We start from the raw sequence: 20638 nt of genomic DNA on the forward strand, positions 1-20638 counted from the left end.
CTCAGTTCACTGGTCACCATAGCAACACTCACCTGTAGCGCACGCTCCAGCAGGTATATCTCATTGGTCATCCCCAAAGCCAATTCCTCCTTTGGCCGCCTTTCCTTCCAGTTCTCTGCTGCCCATGACTGGAACGAACTGCAAAAATCTCTGAAGCTGGAGACTCTTACCTCCCTCACTAACTTTAAGCACCAGCTGTCAGAGCAGCTCACAGATCACTGCACCTGTTCATAGCTCATCTGTAATTAGCCCATCCAATCTACCTCATCCCCATACAGTATGTATTTATTTATCTTGCTCCTCTGCACCCCCAGTATCTCTACTTGCACATTCATCCTCTGTACCTCTACCATTCCAGTGTTTAATTGCTAAATTGTAATTACTTCACCATGGCCTATTTATTGCCTTACCTCCCTTATCCTACCTCATTTGCACATGCTGTATATAGATTTTTCTACAGTATTATTGATTGTATGTTTGTTTATCCCATGTGTAACTGTGTTGTTGTTTGTGTCGAACTGCTTTGCTTTATCTTGGCCAGGTCTCAGTTGTAAATGAGAACTTGTTCTCAACTTGCCTACCTGGTTAAATAAAGGTGAAACATATATATATATATATTTTTTTTTAAACACAAAAAGTGATCCTGTCCCGGGAACTTTGTGTCAGGACATCGACTCCCGTCCATTGACCAACTTCCATCCCCAGACTCCCTCAGCTGGCAACATATAGCTCATCTAGTATTTACAATTAAGCAATAACAGTCCACTCTGGTGTGGTATATACTGTACTCGATACCATCTACTGTATGCTGCTCTGTACCATCACTCATTCATATATCCTTATGTACATATTCCTTATCCCCTTACACTGTGTATAAGACAGTAGTTTTGGAATTGTTAGATAGATTACTTGTTGGTTATCACTGCATTGTCGGAACTAGAAGCACAAGCATTTCGCTACACTCGCATTAACATCTGCTAACCATGTGTATGTGACAAATAAAATTTGACTTGATTTGGTATATGGCCAATATATCACGGCTAAGGGCTGTTCTTATGCACGACGCAACGCAGAGTGCCCGGACACACAGCCCTTAGCCGTGGTATTTGGACCAACCCACGCCTTATTGCTTAATTGTAAATACTATATATTGCTATTAAAAACTGGTTACCAACGTCGTTAGAGCAGTAAAAATAAATGTTGTCATACAGTACAGTAGTATACAATCTGATATACCACGGCTGACATATGCAAGGTTTACCGAGAACGTGGTCTCGTGCACGACGCTGAAACATCCCCTTTAAAAGGCGAATAGCTGGCAGCGCGATGGGATTGAATCCCGGTTTCAGTATTGCTGAATTACTCTAATTTAGAGAAAACATTTTATAAAGTTGACAATGAACAAGCATGATAAATGCTTTAAGAAACAGACAAAACTTTAGATTTTCAATCAATTTTACTTCTTTTTTGGTAACATGAATCCTACCTACATATTGTCTTAGAGATGCTTTAAATCAGTTTAACCTGAGATTAAATAACTCCTTCTGGGGAGATTTACTTCAATATATTTATTAATGGAGGTTTAATGTGTGGAGTAACGTTCATTCTCTCTACGCAACAGAACACAAAAAGAAAAAACAATAATCAATCCTCCCGAGCAGAGAGAGTAAATCGAGGGCCCTCCCGAACAGGGGCAGTAAATCGAGGGCCCTCCCGAACAGGGGCAGTAAATCGAGGGCCCTCCCGAACAGGGGCAGTAAATCGAGGGCCCTCCCGAACAGGGGCAGTAAATCGAGGGCCCTCCCGAACAGGGGCAGTAAATCGAGGGCCCTCCCGAACAGGGGCAGTAAATCGAGGGCCCTCCCGAACAGGGGCAGTAAATCGAGGGCCCTCCCGAACAGGGACAGTAAATCGAGGGCCCTCCCGAACAGGGACAGTAAATCGAGGGCCCTCCCGAACAGGGACAGTAAATTGAGGGCCCTCCCGAACAGGGACAGTAAATCGAGGGCCCTCCCGAACAGGGACAGTAAGTTGAGGGCCCTCCCGAACAGGGACAGTAAGTTGAGGGCCAGTTCCAATTCACTCCCTAGCATTTTCATTTGGCCTTATACATTCAATGTTGGTAGGGCCCTCCCGAACAAGGACAGTTAATCGAGCCAACAGGAGAAGGGGTGGGGACAGAATTGAGGGCCCTGAACAGGGACTGAATAGGGCCTTCTCCCCTGCTGGGCCAGTTCCAAGGAGATAACAGGGCCTTATACATTCAATGTACCATCTCAGAAAGATGTAGAGGGGGACAAGTAAGGAGATAACAGGCGATACCATCTCAGAAAGATGTAGAGGGGGACAACAGGCGATACCATCTCAGAAAAAGGTAGAGGGGGACAACAGGCGATACCATCTCAGAAAAAGGTAGAGGGGGACAACAGGCGATACCATCTCAGACAAAGGTAGAGGGGGACAACAGGCGATACCATCTCAGACAAAGGTAGAGGGGGACAACAGGCGATACCATCTCAGACAAAGGTAGAGGGGGACAACAGGCGATACCATCTAAGAACAAAGGTAGAGGGGGACAACAGGCGATACCATCTCAGACAAAGGTAGAGGGGGACAACAGGCGATACCATCTCAGACAAAGGTAGAGGGGGACAACAGGAGATACCATCTCAGACAAAGGTAGAGGGGGACAACAGGCGATACCATCTCAGACAAAGGTAGAGGGGGACAACAGGCGATACCATCTCAGATAAAGGTAGAGGGTGGACAACAGGCGATACCATCTCAGATAAAGGTAGAGGGTGGACAACAGGCGATACCATCTCAGATAAAGGTAGAGGGTGGACAACAGGCGATACCATCTCAGACAAAGGTAGAGGGTGGACAACAGGCGATACCATCTCAGATAAAGGTAGAGGGGGACAACAGGCGATACCATCTCAGACAAAGGTAGAGGGTGGACAACAGGCGATACCATCTCAGACAAATGTAGAGGGGGACAACAGGCGATACCATCTCAGACAAAGGTAGAGGGGGACAACAGGCGATACCATCTCAGACAGGTAGAGGTGGACAACAGGAGATACCATCTCAGACAGGTAGAGGTGGACAACAGGCGATACCATCTCAGATAAAGGTAGAGGGGGACAACAGGCGATACCATCTCAGACAAAGGTAGAGGGGGACAACAGGAGATACCATCTCAGACAAAGGTAGAGGGGGACAACAGGCGATACCATCTCAGACAGGTAGAGGTGGACAACAGGAGATACCATCTCAGACAGGTAGAGGTGGACAACAGGCGATACCATCTCAGATAAAGGTAGAGGGGGACAACAGGCGATACCATCTCAGACAAAGGTAGAGGGGGACAACAGGAGATACCATCTCAGACAAAGGTAGAGGGGGACAACAGGAGATACCATCTCAGACAAAGGTAGAGGGGGACAACAGGAGATACCATCTCAGACAAAGGTAGAGGGGGACAACAGGAGATACCATCTCAGACAAAGGTAGAGGGGGACAACAGGCGATACCATCTCAGACAAAGGTAGAGGGGGACAACAGGCGATACCATCTCAGACAAAGGTAGAGGGTGGACAACAGGCGATACCATCTCAGATAAAGGTAGAGGGTGGACAACAGGAGATACCATCTCAGACAAAGGTAGAGGGGGACAACAGGAGATACCATCTCAGATAAAGGTAGAGGGGGACAACAGGCGATACCATCTCAGACAAAGGTAGAGGGGACAACAGGAGATACCATCTCAGACAGGTAGAGGGGGACAACAGGAGATACCATCTCAGACAAAGGTAGAGGGTGGACAACAGGCGATACCATCTCAGATAAAGGTAGAGGGGACAACAGGAGATACCATCTCAGACAAAGGTAGAGGGGACAACAGGAGATACCATCTCAGACAAAGGTAGAGGGGGACAACAGGAGATACCATCTCAGATAAAGGTAGAGGGTGGACAACAGGAGATACCATCTCAGACAAAGGTAGAGGGGGACAACAGGAGATACCATCTCAGACAAAGGTAGAGGGGGACAACAGGAGATACCATCTCAGATAAAGGTAGAGGGGGACAACAGGCGATACCATCTCAGACAAAGGTAGAGGGGGACAACAGGAGATACCATCTCAGACAAAGGTAGAGGGGGACAACAGGAGATACCATCTCAGACAAAGGTAGAGGGGGACAACAGGCGATACCATCTCAGATAAAGGTAGAGGGGGAAATCAGGCGATACCATCTCAGACAGGTAGAGGTGGACAACAGGAGATACCATCTCAGACAAAGGTAGAGGGTGGACAACAGGCGATACCATCTCAGATAAAGGTAGAGGGTGGACAACAGGCGATACCATCTCAGATAAAGGTAGAGGGTGGACAACAGGCGATACCATCTCAGAAAAAGGTAGAGGGTGGACAACAGGCGATACCATCTCAGATAAAGGTAGAGGTGGACAACAGGCGATACCATCTCAGACAAAGGTAGAGGGTGGACAACAGGCGATACCATCTCAGACAAAGGTAGAGGGTGGACAACAGGAGATACCATCTCAGACAGGTAGAGGTGGACAACAGGCGATACCATCTCAGAAAAAGGTAGAGGGTGGACAACAGGCGATACCATCTCAGACAGGTAGAGGGGGACAACAGGAGATACCATCTCAGACAAAGGTAGACAACAGGAGATACCATCTCAGACAGGTAGAGGGGGACAACAGGCGATACCATCTCAGACAGGTAGAGGGGGACAACAGGAGATACCATCTCAGACAGGTAGAGGGGGACAACAGGAGATACCATCTCAGACAAAGGTAGACAACAGGAGATACCATCTCAGACAGGTAGAGGGGGACAACAGGCGATACCATCTCAGACAGGTAGAGGGGGACAACAGGAGATACCATCTCAGACAGGTAGAGGTGGACAACAGGCGATACCATCTCAGAAAAAGGTAGAGGGTGGACAACAGGCGATACCATCTCAGACAAAGGTAGAGGTGGACAACAGGAGATACCATCTCAGACAGGTAGAGGTGGACAACAGGCGATACCATCTCAGAAAAAGGTAGAGGGTGGACAACAGGCGATACCATCTCAGACAAAGGTAGAGGTGGACAACAGGAGATACCATCTCAGACAAAGGTAGAGGGGGACAACAGGAGATACCATCTCAGACAAAGGTAGAACAGACAACAGGCTATACCATCTCAGAGATATATTTCTGGGCACTAGGTGAGAGCAGACCTACACGAGCAGACCTGTCAGAGGTAAACACTCAAATTAAAAGATACCATCTCAGACAGGTAGAGGTGGGTTACAATAGGGCACGACTTCAGACAGGACCCTATAGGGCAGTAACCTGATCCTACCATCTCAGACAAAGGTAGAGGGTGGACAACAGGAGATACCATCTCAGACAGGTAGAAGGGGGACAACAGGCGATACCATCTCAGACAAAGGTAGAGGGGGACAACAGGCGATACCATCTCAGACAAGGTAGAGGTGGACAACAGGCGATACCATCTCAGAAAAAGGTAGAGGGTGGACAACAGGCGGTCTCAGACAAAGGTAGAGTACATCCCAAATTGCACCTAAGGAGACTGGTCAAAAGTAGTGCACTGGACAACAGGAGATACCATCTCAGACATTATAGAGCTTGACAACAGGCAGTCAACATTTATTTCCATCTCAGAAAAGGTAGGTTAGAGGGTGGACAACAGGCGACATACCATCTCAGACAAAGGTAGAGGTCTGACAATCAGGAGATACCATCTGTAGACAGGTAGAGGGGTACAACAGGAGATACCATCTCAGACAAAGGTAGAGGGGTCTGTACAACAGGAGATACCATCTCAGACAGGTAGAGGGGGACAACAGGAGATACCATCTCAGACAAAGGTAGAGGGGGACAACAGGCGATACCATCTCAGACAGGTAGAGGGGGACAACAGGAGATACCATCTCAGACAAAGGTAGAGGTGGACAACAGGAGATACCATCTCAGACAGGTAGAGGGGGACAACAGGCGATACCATCTCAGACAGGTAGAGGGGGACAACAGGAGATACCATCTCAGACAAAGGTAGAGGGTGGACAACAGGCAATACCATCTCAGACAAGCGATCAGAACAGATCATATACTCTACTGTGGACTATAGGGCATATTAGGAGATATATTTCTGGGCACTAGGTGAGAGCAGACCTACACGAGCAGACCTGTCAGGAGGTAAACAGTCTCAAATTAAAAAGCAAACATACTATATATCTAATTTAAAAAAACACTTGTTTTGTTGGTATTTGACAGCAGAGGGTCAGTTAGTGAACTGGTTATCTATATCCCACATGGCACCCTGATCCCTTTATAGGGCACGACTTCAGACCAGGACCCTATAGGGCAGTAACCTGATCCTCCCATCCTGAACACTGCACCCTATATATATATATATATATATATATGTGTGTGTGTGTAATATATATATATAAGCTTACGAGATCCGGATGGCCGAACGGCTCCAATAGGGAAGTGCACTAGATAAGCTATAGGGTGCGATTTGGGACACATTTGTGCGGCCTTAATATGTTAAACAATGGTGGAAGGTAGTAGCCACCTAGGATTCTATTCTCAGTACGTCCCAAATTGCACCCTAAGGAGACTGGTCAAAAGTAGTGCACTACATAGGGCATAGGGTGCTATTTGTGACTGAAGGAGGGTATAACTACTAAGACATTATAATAGCTTGTTAAGCAGTCAGTCAACATTTATTTCCTTATCATCAGGGATCACTTTTCCATTTGCAGTAGGATTACATGAGCGCAGGTCTGTAAATCAGATTACATGAGCGCAGGTCTGTAAATCAGATTACATGAGCGCAGGTCTGTAAATCAGATTACATGAGCGCAGGTCTGTAAATCAGATTACATGAGCACAGGTCTGTAAATCAGATTACATGAGCACAGGTCTGTAAATCAGATTACATGAGCGCAGGTCTGTAAATCAGATTACATGAGCGCAGGTCTGTAAATCAGATTACATGAGCGCAGGTCTTTAAATCAGATTACATGAGCACAGGTCTGTAAATCAGATTACATGAGCGCAGGTCTTTAAATCAGATTACATGAGCGCAGGTCTGTAAATCAGATTACATGAGCACAGGTCTGTAAATCAGATTACATGAGCGCAGGTCTGTAAATCAGATTACATGAGCGCAAGTCTTTAAATCAGATTACATGAGCGCAGGTCTGTAAATCAGATTACATGAGCACAGGTCTGTAAATCAGATTACATGAGCACAGGTCTGTAAATCAGATTACATGAGCGCAGGTCTTTAAATCAGATTACATGAGCGCAGGTCTTTAAATCAGATTACATGAGCGCAGGTCTTTAAATCAGATTACATGAGCGCAGGTCTGTAAATCAGATTACACGACCACAGGTTTGCAAAGAGAGCAAATGTATAGATTAATTAATGTTTATACATTATTTAACATTTTAATATTAATTTTACTTTTCTCATTCGGGAAACCAGGGTCATATGGAACAAGACGAGTGCCCTACAAGATCCCCAAATACACCCTCCCCTCAACCCCCTACAACAGCCCCAAATACACCCTCCTTAACCCCCTACAAGACGCCCAAATACCCCTCCTCCTTAACCCCTACAACCCCCTACAAGACCCCCATCCTTAACCCCCTACAAGACCCCCATCCTTAACCCCCTACAAGACCCCCGTGAAGACACCCCAACAAGACACCCAAACATTCCCCACGTAACCCAGTCCTACAAGACCACGTGAACGAGCCCCAAATACACACCCCCCCCCCCAACCATCCCTGCTCCATGCCAAAATAACACTCCTTCCCTTCAATCTCAAAAACTGCAACTGCACTTCAAGCAAAAGTTAAGACAAAGAAAACTCTCGGAGAGAGGGGGAGGCAGGTAGGGGGGTGCTGTGAATATAATATCTCTCCTCATTGGCTAGTCCAGATCATCGTTATGGCGATAGAAGTTTGGGTGGTGTAGAGCTGCAGTGGCACCCTATTCCCTAAATAGTGCACTACTTTTGACCAGTCCTATGGACCCTGCGATAGACTAGCGTCCTGTCCAGGGTTTGTACTTGTGTATCAAGCTGCCTCGCCGCTACAGAAACAGGAGATGGGCTCCTGACCTACGGGCCATTCCGGCTCGGACAAGGCTACCATGAGCCCTGGTCAAAAGAAGTGCACTATATAGGTAATAGGGTGCCATTTGGGACCACATCAATGTACAATGAGGGCCCCGGCTGCGTAGCTAACAGAGCTGTCCTGCCAGTTCCTGCACTGGGAAGACTGGGCATAGTCCAGGAAGGAGAAGTTCATCTCTGTTCCACTCTTCCTCAGCTCAGACACGGCCTGGAAAACACAATCAATCAAGTAAGTAAGACAGGCATCACGTGACACGGGAGCAGTAAGACAAGGCATCACATGACACGGGAGCAGTAAGACAGGCATCACATGACACGGGAGCAGTCAGACAGGCATCACATGACACGGGAGCAGTCAGACAGGCATCACATGACACGGGAGCAGTCAGACAGGCATCACATGACACGGGAGCAGTCAGACAGGCATCACGTGACACGGGAGCAGTCAGACAGGCATCACGTGACACGGGAGCAGTCAGACAGGCATCACGTGACACGGGAGCAGTCAGACAGGCATCACATGACACGGGAGCAGTCAGACAGGCATCACGTGACACGGGAGCAGTCAGACAGGCATCACGTGACACGGGAGCAGTAAGACAAGGCATCACGTGACACGGGAGCAGTAAGACAGGCATCACGTGACACGGGAGCAGTAAGACAGGCATCACGTGACACGGGAGCAGTAAGACAGGGCATCACGTGACACGGGAGCAGTAAGACAGGGCATCACGTGACACGGGAGCAGTCAGACAAGGCATCACGTGACACAGGAGCAGTCAGACAGGCATCACATGACACAGGAGCAGTAAGACAGGCATCACGTGACACGGGAGCAGTCAGACAGGCATCACGTGACACGGGAGCAGTCAGACAGGCATCACGTGACACGGGAGCAGTCAGACAAGGCATCACGTGACACGGGAGCAGTCAGACAAGGCATCACGTGACACGGGAGCAGTAAGACAGGCATCACGTGACACGGGAGCAGTAAGACAAGGCATCACGTGACACGGGAGCAGTAAGACAAGGCATCACGTGACACGGGAGCAGTAAGACAGGCATCACGTGACACGGGAGCAGTAAGACAAGGCATCACGTGACACGGGAGCAGTAAGACAAGGCATCACGTGACACGGGAGCAGTAAGACAAGGCATCACGTGACACGGGAGCAGTAAGACAAGGCATCACGTGACACGGGAGCAGTAAGACAGGCATCACATGACACAGGAGCAGTCAGACAGGCATCACGTGACACGGGAGCAGTCAGACAGGCATCACGTGACACGGGAGCAGTAAGACAAGGCATCACGTGACACGGGAGCAGTAAGACAGGCATCACGTGACACGGGAGCAGTCAGACAGGCATCACGTGACACGGGAGCAGTCAGACAGGCATCACGTGACACGGGAGCAGTCAGACAGGCATCACGTGACACGGGAGCAGTAAGACAAGGCATCACGTGACACGGGAGCAGTCAGACAGGCATCACGTGACACGGGAGCAGTCAGACAGGCATCACGTGACACGGGAGCAGTAAGACAAGGCATCACGTGACACGGGAGCAGTAAGACAGGCATCACGTGACACGGGAGCAGTAAGACAGGCATCACGTGACACGGGAGCAGTCAGACAGGCATCACGTGACACGGGAGCAGTAAGACAGGCATCACGTGACACGGGAGCAGTAAGACAGGCATCACGTGACACGGGAGCAGTAAGACAGGCATCACGTGACACGGGAGCAGTAAGACAGGCATCACGTGACACGGGAGCAGTCAGACAGGCATCACGTGACACGGGAGCAGTAAGACAGGCATCACGTGACACGGGAGCAGTCAGACAGGCATCACGTGACACGGGAGCAGTAAGACAGGCATCACGTGACACGGGAGCAGTAAGACAGGCATCCTTTGTGCAAGAAGACCTGTTTAACTAACAGAAGGTGTACTGTAGATGTCAGATTATCGTACGACTGAGGCTATACTGATATGCTAGCTGTTGTACCCGTATGCTAGCTGTTGTACCCGTATGCTCGCTGTTGTACCCGTATGCTCGCTGTTGTACCCGTATGCTCGCGGTTGTACCCGTATGCTCGCGGTTGTACCCGTATGCTCGCGGTTGTACCCGTATGCTCGCTGTTGTACCCGTATGCTCGCTGTTGTACCCGTATGCTCGCTGTTGTACCCGTATGCTCGCTGTTGTACCCGTATGCTCGCTGTTGTACCCGTATGCTCGCTGTTGTACCCGTATGCTCGCTGTTGTACCCGTATGCTCGCTGTTGTACCCGTATGCTCGCGGTTGTACCCGTATGCTCGCGGTTGTACCCGTATGCTCGCGGTTGTACCCGTATGCTCGCGGTTGTACCCGTATGCTAGCGGTTGTACCCGTATGCTAGCGGTTGTACCCGTATGCTCGCTGTTGTACCCGTATGCTCGCTGTTGTACCCGTATGCTCGCTGTTGTACCCGTATGCTAGCTGTTGTACCCGTATGCTCGCTGTTGTACCCGTATGCTCGCTGTTGTACCCGTATGCTAGCTGTTGTACCCATATGCTAGCTGTTGTACCCATATGCTAGCTGTTGTACCCATATGCTAGCTGTTGTACCCATATGCTAGCTGTTGTACCCATATGCTAGCTGTTGTACCCATATGCTAGCTGTTGTACCCATATGCTAGCTGTTGTACCCATATGCTAGCTGTTGTACCCATATGCTAGCTGTTGTACTTGTTATGACTCACATTTAGCAGCACTCCAATAGGATGACGGCCACAGATGGTGTTGTGGTATTTCTTCAAGTAGTTGGTGAAGGACATGGGGTCCAGTGTTTCTATAATGCCCATACCCTGGAGAGACACGAGAGAGGTTTAGAACCAAGTCTGATATGACTAACTGTATAACCCTAACCCTGGAGAGACAAGAGAGAGGGGTTTAGAACCCAGTCTGATATGACTAACTGTATAACCCTAACCCTGGAGAGACAAGAGAGAGGGGTTTAGAACCCAGTCTGATATGGTTAACTATATAACCCTAACCCTGGAGAGACAAGAGAGAGGGGTTTAGAACCCAGTCTGATATGACTAACTGTATAACCCTAACCCTGGAGAGACAAGAGAGAGGGGTTTAGAACCCAGTCTGATACAGTTAACTGTATAACCCTAACCCTGGAGAGACAAGAGAGAGGGGTTTAGAACCCAGTCTGATATGGTTAACTATATAACCCTAACCCTGGAGAGACAAGAGAGAGGGGTTTAGAACCCAGTCTGATATGGTTAACTGTATAACCCTAACCCTGGAGAGACAAGAGAGAGGGGTTTAGAACCCAGTCTGATATGGTTAACTATATAACCCTAACCCCGGAGAGAAGAGAGAGGGGTTTAGAACCCAGTCTGATATGGTTAACTATATAACCCTAACCCCAGAGAGACAAGAGAGAGGGGTTTAGAACCCAGTCTGATATGGTTAACTATATAACCCTAACCCCGGAGAGACAAGAGAGAGGGGTTTAGAACCCAGTCTGATATGGTTAACTATATAACCCTAACCCTGGAGAGACAAGAGAGAGGGGTTTAGAACCCAGTCTGATACAGTTAACTATATAACCCTAACCCCGGAGAGACAAGAGAGAGGGGTTTAGAACCCAGTCTGATATGGTTAACTATATAACCCTAACCCCGGAGAGACAAGAGAGAGGGGTTTAGAACCCAGTCTGATATGGTTAACTATATAACCCTAACCCTGGAGAGACAAGAGAGAGGGGTTTAGAACCCAGTCTGATACAGTTAACTATATAACCCTAACCCCAGAGAGAGGGGTTTAGAACCCAGTCTGATATGGTTAACTATATAACCCTAACCCCGGAGAGACAAGAGAGAGGGGTTTAGAACCCAGTCTGATACAGTTAACTGTATAACCCTAACCCTGGAGAGAGGTGGTGATGTCTCAATTTTATACATGGAAGGAGCTGAGGGGTTTCATGTTACAACTTGGTAGAAACTGAATATCAAAATGTGTTAACCATTTTATCAAGGTGTTCAATGGATCTGTGGATCTCTCCTTGAGCCTCGTCATAGTACGTGTAGCGGAACCGTTGGCCTGTGGGAAGGAGGTAAATATATTAAGTCAGGCCCAACCGTGAAGGAGAGGGTTTTTCAAGGAGACAGAACCATTGTTTCTATATTTAGAACCCCTTTCACAAGATGCTGGTTTTTCATATCACTTGTCCCGAACTAAACTGTGCTGGTTTTTCATATCACTTGTCCTGAACCAAACTGTGCTGGCTTTCCATAACACTTGTCCTGAACCAAACTGTGCTGGCTTTTCATATCATTTGTCCTGAACCAAACTGTGCCGGCTTTTCTTATCACTTGTCCTGAACCAAACTGTGCTGGCTTTTCATATCACTTGTCCTGAACCAAACGGTGCCGGCTTTTCTTATCACTTGTCCTGAACCAAACTGTGCTGGCTTTTCATATCACTTGTCCTGAACCAAACTGTGCTGGCTTTTCTTCTCACTTGTCCTGAACCAAACTGTGCTGGCTTTCCTTCTCTCTTGTCCTGAACCAAACTGTGCTGGCTTTTCATATCACTTGTCCTGAACCAAACTGTGCTGGCTTTTCTTTCACATGGTCTTTCCAGCACGGTTCCAGCAACTTCGATGAATGGATGTATAACCAGACTAGCGCAACTCAGCAGGGTGAACAGGGTATAATATATTGATCTCTACCAGTCCCGTTCAGTACGTACCCCAGTGGCAGAAGTCAGAGGAGATGATGAACAAGTTGGAGGGATCAGCCAGATACCTGCTGAGCAGTTTCCCATAATCCTGTTCTTTAGACTCACTGAGGGCTCCAACCAGCACCGGGACAATGCTGAGCTCATCTTTATGACTGCAGTAGGAGACGGAGACAACACATTACAAGTCTGTATGGGCGTGGTGCACTGGGCAGTTACCTGACCGAGATGGTAGAAGCTGTTACAGGGACTGAACACATGTAAACCAACCGAAGGTATCTGTATTAAACAGTGTGTGTTTTAATTAAACCCACCCTAATTAAACCCACCCTAATTAAACCCACCCTAATTAAACCCAACCTAATTAAACCCACCCTAATTAAACCCACCCAATTAAACAGTGTGTGTTTTAATTAAACCCACCCTAATTAAACCCACCTAATTAAACCCAGTGTAATTAAACCCACCCTAATTAAACCCACCCCCACCTAATTAAACCCACCTAATTAAACAGTGTGTTTTAATTAAACCCACCCTAATTAAACCCACCCTAATTAAACCCACCCTAATTAAACCCAACCTAATTAAACCCACCCTAATTAAACCCACCCTAATTAAACCCACCCTAATTAAACAATGTGTGTTTTAATTAAACCCACCCTAATTAAACCCAACCTAATTAAACCCACCCTAATTAAACCCAACCTAATTAAACCCAACCTAATTAAACCCAACCTAATTAAACCCAACCTAATTAAACAGTGTGTGTTTTAATTAAACCCACCCTAATTAAACCCAACCTAATTAAACCCACCCTAATTAAACCCACCCTAATTAAACCCACCCTAATTAAACCCAACCTAATTAAACAGTGTGTGTTTTAATTAAACCCACCCTAATTAAACCCACCTAATTAAACCCACCCTAATTAAACCCACCCTAATTAAACCCACCTAATTAAACAGTGTGTGTTTTAATTAAACCCACCCTAATTAAACCCACCCTAATTAAACCCACCCTAATTAAACCCACCCTAATTAAACCCACCCTAATTAAACAGTGTGTGTTTTAATTAAACCCACCCTAATTAAACCCAACCTAATTAAACCCACCCTAATTAAACCCACCTAATTAAACCCAACCTAATTAAACAGTGTGTGTTTTAATTAAACCCACCCTAATTAAACCCACCTAATTAAACCCACCCACCTAATTAAACAGTGTGTGTTTTAATTAAACCCACCCTAATTAAACCCAACCTAATTAAACCCACCTAATTAAACCCACCTAATTAAACCCACCTAATTAAACCCACCTAATTAAACAGTAATTAAACCCAACCTAATTAAACCCAACCTAATTAAACCCACCTAATTAAACCCAACCTAATTAAACCCACCTAATTAAACAGTGTGTGTTTTAATTAAACCCACCCTAATTAAACCCAACCTAATTAAACCCACCCTAATTAAACCCAACCTAATTAAACAGTGTGTGTTTTAATTAAACCCACCCTAATTAAACCCAACCTAATTAAACCCAACCTAATTAAACAGTGTGTGTTTTAATTAAACCCACCCTAATTAAACCCACCCTAATTAAACCCAACCTAATTAAACCCAACCTAATTAAACCCAACCTAATTAAACAGTGTGTTTTAATTAAACCCACCCTAATTAAACCCAACCTAATTAAACCCACCCTAATTAAACCCACCCTAATTAAACCCACCCTAATTAAACCCAACCTAATTAAACCCAACCTAATTAAACCCACCCTAATTAAACAGTGTGTGTTTTAATTAAACCCACCCTAATTAAACCCAACCTAATTAAACCCACCCTAATTAAACCCAACCTAATTAAACCCAACCTAATTAAACCCAACCTAATTAAACAGTGTGTGTTTTAATTAAACCCACCCTAATTAAACCCAACCTAATTAAACCCACCCTAATTAAACCCACCCTAATTAAACCCAACCTAATTAAACCCAACCTAATTAAACCCAACCTAATTAAACAGTGTGTGTTTTAATTAAACCCACCCTAATTAAACCCACCCTAATTAAACCCACCCTAATTAAACCCAACCTAATTAAACCCAACCTAATTAAACCCAACCTAATTAAACCCAACCTAATTAAACACTCAAACAGGAAACAGAGGAAGGATCTGTCTTATTTCTGTAGATTCTCACGACATGATCAAAAGTATGTGGACACGTGCTCATTGAACATTTCATTCCAAAATCATTTTGGGTCTCGAGTGTCTCCCCTTTGAAGAAGGGGATGATCGAAGCTGCTTTCCAATCTTTGGGGATCTCAGATGATACGAAAGAGGTTGAACAGGCTAGTAATTGAGGTTGCAACAATTTCGGGCAGATCATTTTAGAAAGAAAGGGTCCAGATTGTCTAGTCCGGCTGATTTGTAGGAGTCCAGATTTTGCAGCTCTTTCAGAGCATCAGCTATCTGGATTTGGGTGAAGGAGAAGTGGGGGAGGTTTGGGTGAGTTGCTGTGGGAGGTACCGGGCAGTTGACCGGGGTAGGGGTAGCCTGGCCTGGAAAGCATGGCCAGCTGTAGAAAAATGTTAATTGAAATTCTCAATTATAATGGATTTAAAATCGGTGGTGACAGTGTTTCCTAGCCTCAGTGCAGTTGGCAGCTGGGAGGAGGTGCCCTTATTCTTCATGGACTTTACAATGTCCCAGAACTTTTTTGAGTTAGTACTACAGGATGCACATTTGTTTGAAAAAGCTAGTCTTGGCTTTCCTAACTGACTGTGTATATTGGTTCCCAACTTCCCTGAAAAGTTGCATATCACAGGGGCTATTCGATGCGAATGCAGAAAGCCACAGGATGTTTTTGTTCTGGTTAAGGCCAGTGAGGTCTGGGGTGAACCAAGAACTATATCTATTCCTAGTTCTAATTGTTTGGAATGGAGCATGCTTATTTAAGATGGTGAGGAAGGCATTTTTAAAGAATAACCAGGCATCCTCTATTGACGGGATGAGGTCAATGTCATTCCAGGATACCCACGGCCAGGTCGATTAGAAAGGGCTGCTCGCTGAAGTTAATGGAGCGTTTGACAGTGATGAGTGGAGGTCGTTCGACAGCAGACCCATTACGGATGCAGGCAACGAGGCAGTGATCGCTGAGATCCTGGTTGAAGACAGCAGAGGTGTATTTGGAGGGCAAGTTGGTTAGGATGATATCTATGAGGGTGCCTGTGTTTACGGATTTGGGGTTGTAACTAGTAGGTTCATTGATAATTTGTGTGAGATTGAGGGCATCGAGCTTAGATTGTAGGATGGCCGGCGTGTTAAGCATGTCCCAGTTTAGGTCGCCTAACAGCACGAGCTCTGAAGACAGATGGGGGGCAATCAATTCACATATGCTGTCCAGGGCACAGCTGGGGGCAGAGGGAGGTCTGTAACAAGCAGCAACGGTGAGAGACTTGTTTCTGGAAAGGTGGATTTTTAAAAGTAGAAGCTCAAATTGTTTGGGCACAGACCTGGATAGTATACATGACTCTGCAGGCTAACTCCACCCCCTTTGGCAGTTCTATATTGTCAGAAAATGTTATAGTTAGGGATGGAAATTTCAGGGTTTTTGGTGGTCTTCCTAAGCCAGGATTCAGATACGGCTAAGACATCAGGGTTGGCAGTGTGGTAAAGCAGTGAATAAAACAAAAACTTAGGGAGGAGGCTTCTGATGTTAACATGCATGAAACCAGGGCTTTTACAGTTACAGAAGTCAACGAATGAGAGCGGGGTGGAGCTAGGAGCTAGGCACTGCAGGGCACTGCAGGGCCTGGATTAACCTCTACATCACCAGAGGAACAGAGGAGGAGTAGGATAAGGGTACGGATAAAGGCTATAAGAACTGGTCGTCTTGTAGGTTCGGAACAGAGTAAAAGGAGCAGGTTTCTGGGTGCGGTAGAATAGATTCAAGGCATAATGTACAGACAAAGGGTATGGTAGGATGTGAGTACATTGGAGGTAAACCGAGGCATTGAGTGATGAGAGAGATATTAATATGGAGTTAGTCAAGAACATTAGTGAGGTCTGATGTCGATTAGACCTGGCTCACAGTCGGAGGCTCCAATTCATCCCAAAGGGTGTTTGATGGGTTTGAGGTCAGAGCTCTGTGCAGGACAGTCAAGTTTTTCCACACCGATCCTGACAAACCATTTCTGCATGGACCTCGCTTTGTGCACGTTGTGCATTGTCATGCTGGAACAGGAAATGGCCTTCCTCAAAATGATGCCACAAAGTTAGAAGCACAGAATCATCTCGAATGTCATTTTAAGCTGTGGTGTTAAGATTTCCCTTCACTGAAACTAAAAGGGCATAGCCAGAACCATTATTTATTCTCCACCAAACTTTACAGTGGGCGCTATGCATTGGGGCAGGTAGCGTTCTCCTGGCATCCCCCAAACCAAGATTGGTCCGTTAGACTGCCAGATGGTGAAGCGTGATTCATCACTCCAGAGAACGCGTTTCCACTGCTCCAGAGTCCAATGGCAGTGAGCTTTATACGACTCCAGCCGACGCTTGGCATTGCTCATGGTGATATTAGGCTTGTGTGCGGCAGCTCGGCCATGGAAACCCATTTCATGAAGCTCCCAACGAACAGTTCTTGTGCTGACGTTGCTTCCAGAGGCAGTTTGGAACTCGGTAGTGAGTGTTGCAACCGAGGACAGACCACTTCTATGCGCAACGAGCGGACCGTTTCTGTGAGCCGTCGTTGTTCCTAGACGTTTCCAACCTCACAATATCAGCACTTACAGCTGACCAGGGCAGCTCGAGCAGGGCAGAAATTTGACGAACTGACTTGTTGGGAAGGTGGCATCCCATGACGGTGCCAGGTTGAAAGTCACTGAGCTCTTCAGGAAGGGACATTCTACTGCCAACGTTTGTCTATGGAGATTGCATGGCGGTGTGCCCCGATTTCATACACCCGTCAGCAACAATTGTGGCTGAAAAATCCACTAATTTGAAGGTGTGTCCACATACTTTTGGCCATGTTGTGTATTCCTGATAAAAGGTGTGTGTGTGTTCATATAGCGGGCCTATTAATTGAGCATGCAGGCCTTACTTCTTTAGTAAACAACCAATCATACGCCATAGTAAAGACTCAAACCATCCTGGAACTGTGGGGGGAGAGAAAGCGCTTAACAAAATGTCAAGACAAACCAGTCGTGAATCCCTGCTGGCTCCCACCAATACCCCTACCAGGCAGACAGGCTAGGTCTGAAGAGCCTCTCAGTCCTATGTTACTGTACTCTCGACTGATGGATGGCTTAGTGATTATTGAAGCAGACATTTGACAGGTCCTTTTTATTTTATAGCTGCAGTGTGTTAGTCTGTCTTACCTCTCCATGGCTTTAGCAGTGTAAGGCAGATGCATTTCAATGCTGTGCTCCTCCTCATCTGTCTGAAGACTCATCCTCTCAAACATCCCAGTCTTCCAGAGGTCAGCATAGACTAGAGGGAGGTGAGGATTCAATATACAGGAGGTCAGCATAGACTAGAGGGAGGTGAGGGTTCAATATACAGGAGGTCAACATAGACTAGAGGGAGGTGAGGGTTCAATATACAGGAGGTCAACATAGACTAGAGGGAGGTGAGGGTTCAATATACAGGAGGTCAGCATAGACTAGAGGGAGGTGAGGGTTCAATATACAGGAGGTCAGCATAGACTAGAGGGAGGTGAGGGTTCAATATACACATACTCATTATTACTGGCCATGTGAGGTTTGAATTAGCATATTACAACGAGTCATTCGTTTAGACACTAGGGGTGTAACCAGTGCGGACCTGGGTTCGGTCCGCACTGTGAACACAAATGAAAACATAAAAAGGAAAAAAACACTAGGCCCGAGGGCTACGCTGCCTTGTAGGTCACGACTACACTGATCAGAAATACAGTGTAGACATTGTTAATGTTGCGAATGACTATTGTAGCTGGAACCGGACGATTTTCTATGGAATATCTACATATTCGTACAGAGGCCCATTATCAGCAACCATCACTCCTGTGTTCCAATGGCACGTTGTGTTAGCTAATACAAGTTTATCATTTTAAAAGGCTAATTGATCATTAGAAAACCCTTTTGCAATTATGTTAGCACAGCTGCAAACTGTTGTCCTGATTAAAGTTGAAGCTAGGGGGGCGCCATTTCATTATTGGATAAAAAAAACGTGCCCGTTTTAAGCACAATATTTTGTCCCGAAAAGATGCTCGACTATGCATATAATTGTCAGCTTTGGAAAGAAAACACTGACGTTTTCAAAGCTGCAAAGATATTATCTTTGGGTGCCCCAGAACTGATCTTACAGGCGAAACCAAGATGCAACTTCAACCAGGAAATGAGCAGGATTTTTGAGGCTCTGTTTCCCATTCGCTCCTTATATGGCTGTGAATATGCTGTGAACGAGCTTATGCGCTCTGCCGTTCCTCCAAGATGTCTGCAGCATTGTGACGTATTTGTAGGCATATCATTGGAAGATTGGCCATAAGAGACTACATTTGCCAGGGTCCCGTCCGGTGTCCTTTGTCCACGTTGGTGCGTAACTCTCAGCGGCAAAACTTTTACCGTGCGATACAGACAGAGAGGTGTCGTTCCTGGAAGTGTGCATCATTGAAGAGATATGTGAAAAACACCTTGAGGATTGGTTCTAAACAACGTTTGCCATGTTTCAGTCGATATTATGGAGTTAATTTGGAAAAAAGTTTGGCGTTTGGATAACTGAATTTTCGTTTTTTTTTTGGTAGCCAAACGTGACGCACCAAACGGACCGATTTCTCCTGCACAAAAAATATTTCAGGAAAAACTGAACATTTGCTATCTAACTGAGAGTCTCCTCATTGAAAACATCCAAAGTTCTTCAAAGGTAAAAGATTCATTTGAATGTTTTTGCTGGTTTTTGTGAAAATGTTTCCTGCTGATGCTAATGCTAAATGCTACGCTAGTTATCAGTACTGTTACAAACGCTAGTTTGCTATGCTTGAGAAGCATATTTTTGAAAATCTGAGATGACAGTGTTGTTAACAAAAGGCTAAGCTTGAGAGTTAGCATATTAATTTCATTTGCGATTTTCATGAATAGTTAACGTTGCGTTATGGTATTGAGCTTGAGGCTATGATTACGCTACCGGATCCGGCATGGCTCAGCACAAGAAGTTAAAGAAGCAACTGGCCTTCCTTAGACTAGTTGAGTATCTGGAGCATCCGCATTTGTGGGTTCAATTACAGGCTCAAAATGTCCAGAAACTCCTCAGTCTATACTTGTTCTGAGAAATGAAGGCAATCGCCAAGAAACTGAAGATCTCATACAACACTGTGTCCTACTCCCTTCACAGAACAGTGCAAACTGGCGCTAACCAGAATAGAAAGAGGAGTGGGAGGCCCCGGTGCACAACTGAGCCAGTGGACAAGTAGATTAGTGTGTAGTTTGAGAAACAGATGCCTCACAAGTCCTCAACTGGCAGCTTCATTAAATAGTACCTGAAAAACACCAGTCTCAATGTCAACACTGAAGAGACAACTCGGATGCTGGTCGGATCAATTTTATGTTATTTAAAAGAATTTACCATTTTTTCTCTCTCGCTTTTCTTTAAAAAACAATTACATTTCTAAGTGACCCCAAACTTTTGAATGGTAGTGTGCATAAGCATATAAGGCTATTCCGTTAAAATA

General features: G+C 46.0%; 2 protein-coding genes and 1 long non-coding RNA gene across 6 annotated transcripts in view; 2 read left to right on the top strand and 1 right to left on the bottom strand.

Moving 5' to 3' along the window:
* The first annotated feature begins 2116 nt into the window (after nt 1-2116).
* LOC127915971 (uncharacterized) lies at nt 2117-6139 on the top strand. Its single transcript, XM_052497050.1, has 12 exons — nt 2117-2122; nt 2684-2717; nt 2756-2872; nt 3063-3136; nt 3589-3666; nt 3816-3854; nt 4308-4392; nt 4470-4690; nt 4721-4792; nt 4861-4932; nt 5917-5952; nt 5991-6139. The coding sequence occupies exons 1-12, from the start codon at nt 2117-2119 to the stop codon at nt 6102-6104; spliced, it is 948 nt and encodes a 315-aa protein (XP_052353010.1). The 3' UTR covers nt 6105-6139.
* A 615-nt stretch (nt 6140-6754) lies between these two features.
* LOC127915838 (uncharacterized) lies at nt 6755-7628 on the top strand. 4 transcript variants are annotated; one of them, XR_008092457.1, is made up of 5 exons: nt 6755-6891; nt 6948-7059; nt 7144-7171; nt 7256-7339; nt 7424-7628. It is a non-coding gene; the product is annotated as an uncharacterized LOC127915838 (long non-coding RNA). The 4 variants fall into 4 exon arrangements; XR_008092462.1 differs by having other exon boundaries at nt 6801-6919; nt 6976-7059; XR_008092465.1 differs by lacking the exon at nt 7256-7339 and having other exon boundaries at nt 6801-6919; nt 6976-7059; nt 7144-7199; nt 7368-7628.
* A 245-nt stretch (nt 7629-7873) lies between these two features.
* Nucleotides 7874-20638, bottom strand: part of memo1 (mediator of cell motility 1) — a 34081-nt gene continuing 21316 nt past the window's right edge. The window contains exons 5-9 of the mRNA XM_052496460.1: nt 18312-18423; nt 12948-13090; nt 12220-12296; nt 10943-11047; nt 7874-8407 (exon numbers count right to left, since the gene is read on the bottom strand). Of these exons, the coding sequence (XP_052352420.1) occupies nt 8276-8407; nt 10943-11047; nt 12220-12296; nt 12948-13090; nt 18312-18423 (569 nt within the window). The 3' untranslated portion in view covers nt 7874-8275. The remainder of the gene's footprint in view (nt 8408-10942; nt 11048-12219; nt 12297-12947; nt 13091-18311; nt 18424-20638) is intronic.

This window comes from Oncorhynchus keta, chromosome 3, assembly GCF_023373465.1.
Source record: "Oncorhynchus keta strain PuntledgeMale-10-30-2019 chromosome 3, Oket_V2, whole genome shotgun sequence".
Lineage (NCBI taxonomy): Eukaryota > Metazoa > Chordata > Actinopteri > Salmoniformes > Salmonidae > Oncorhynchus > Oncorhynchus keta.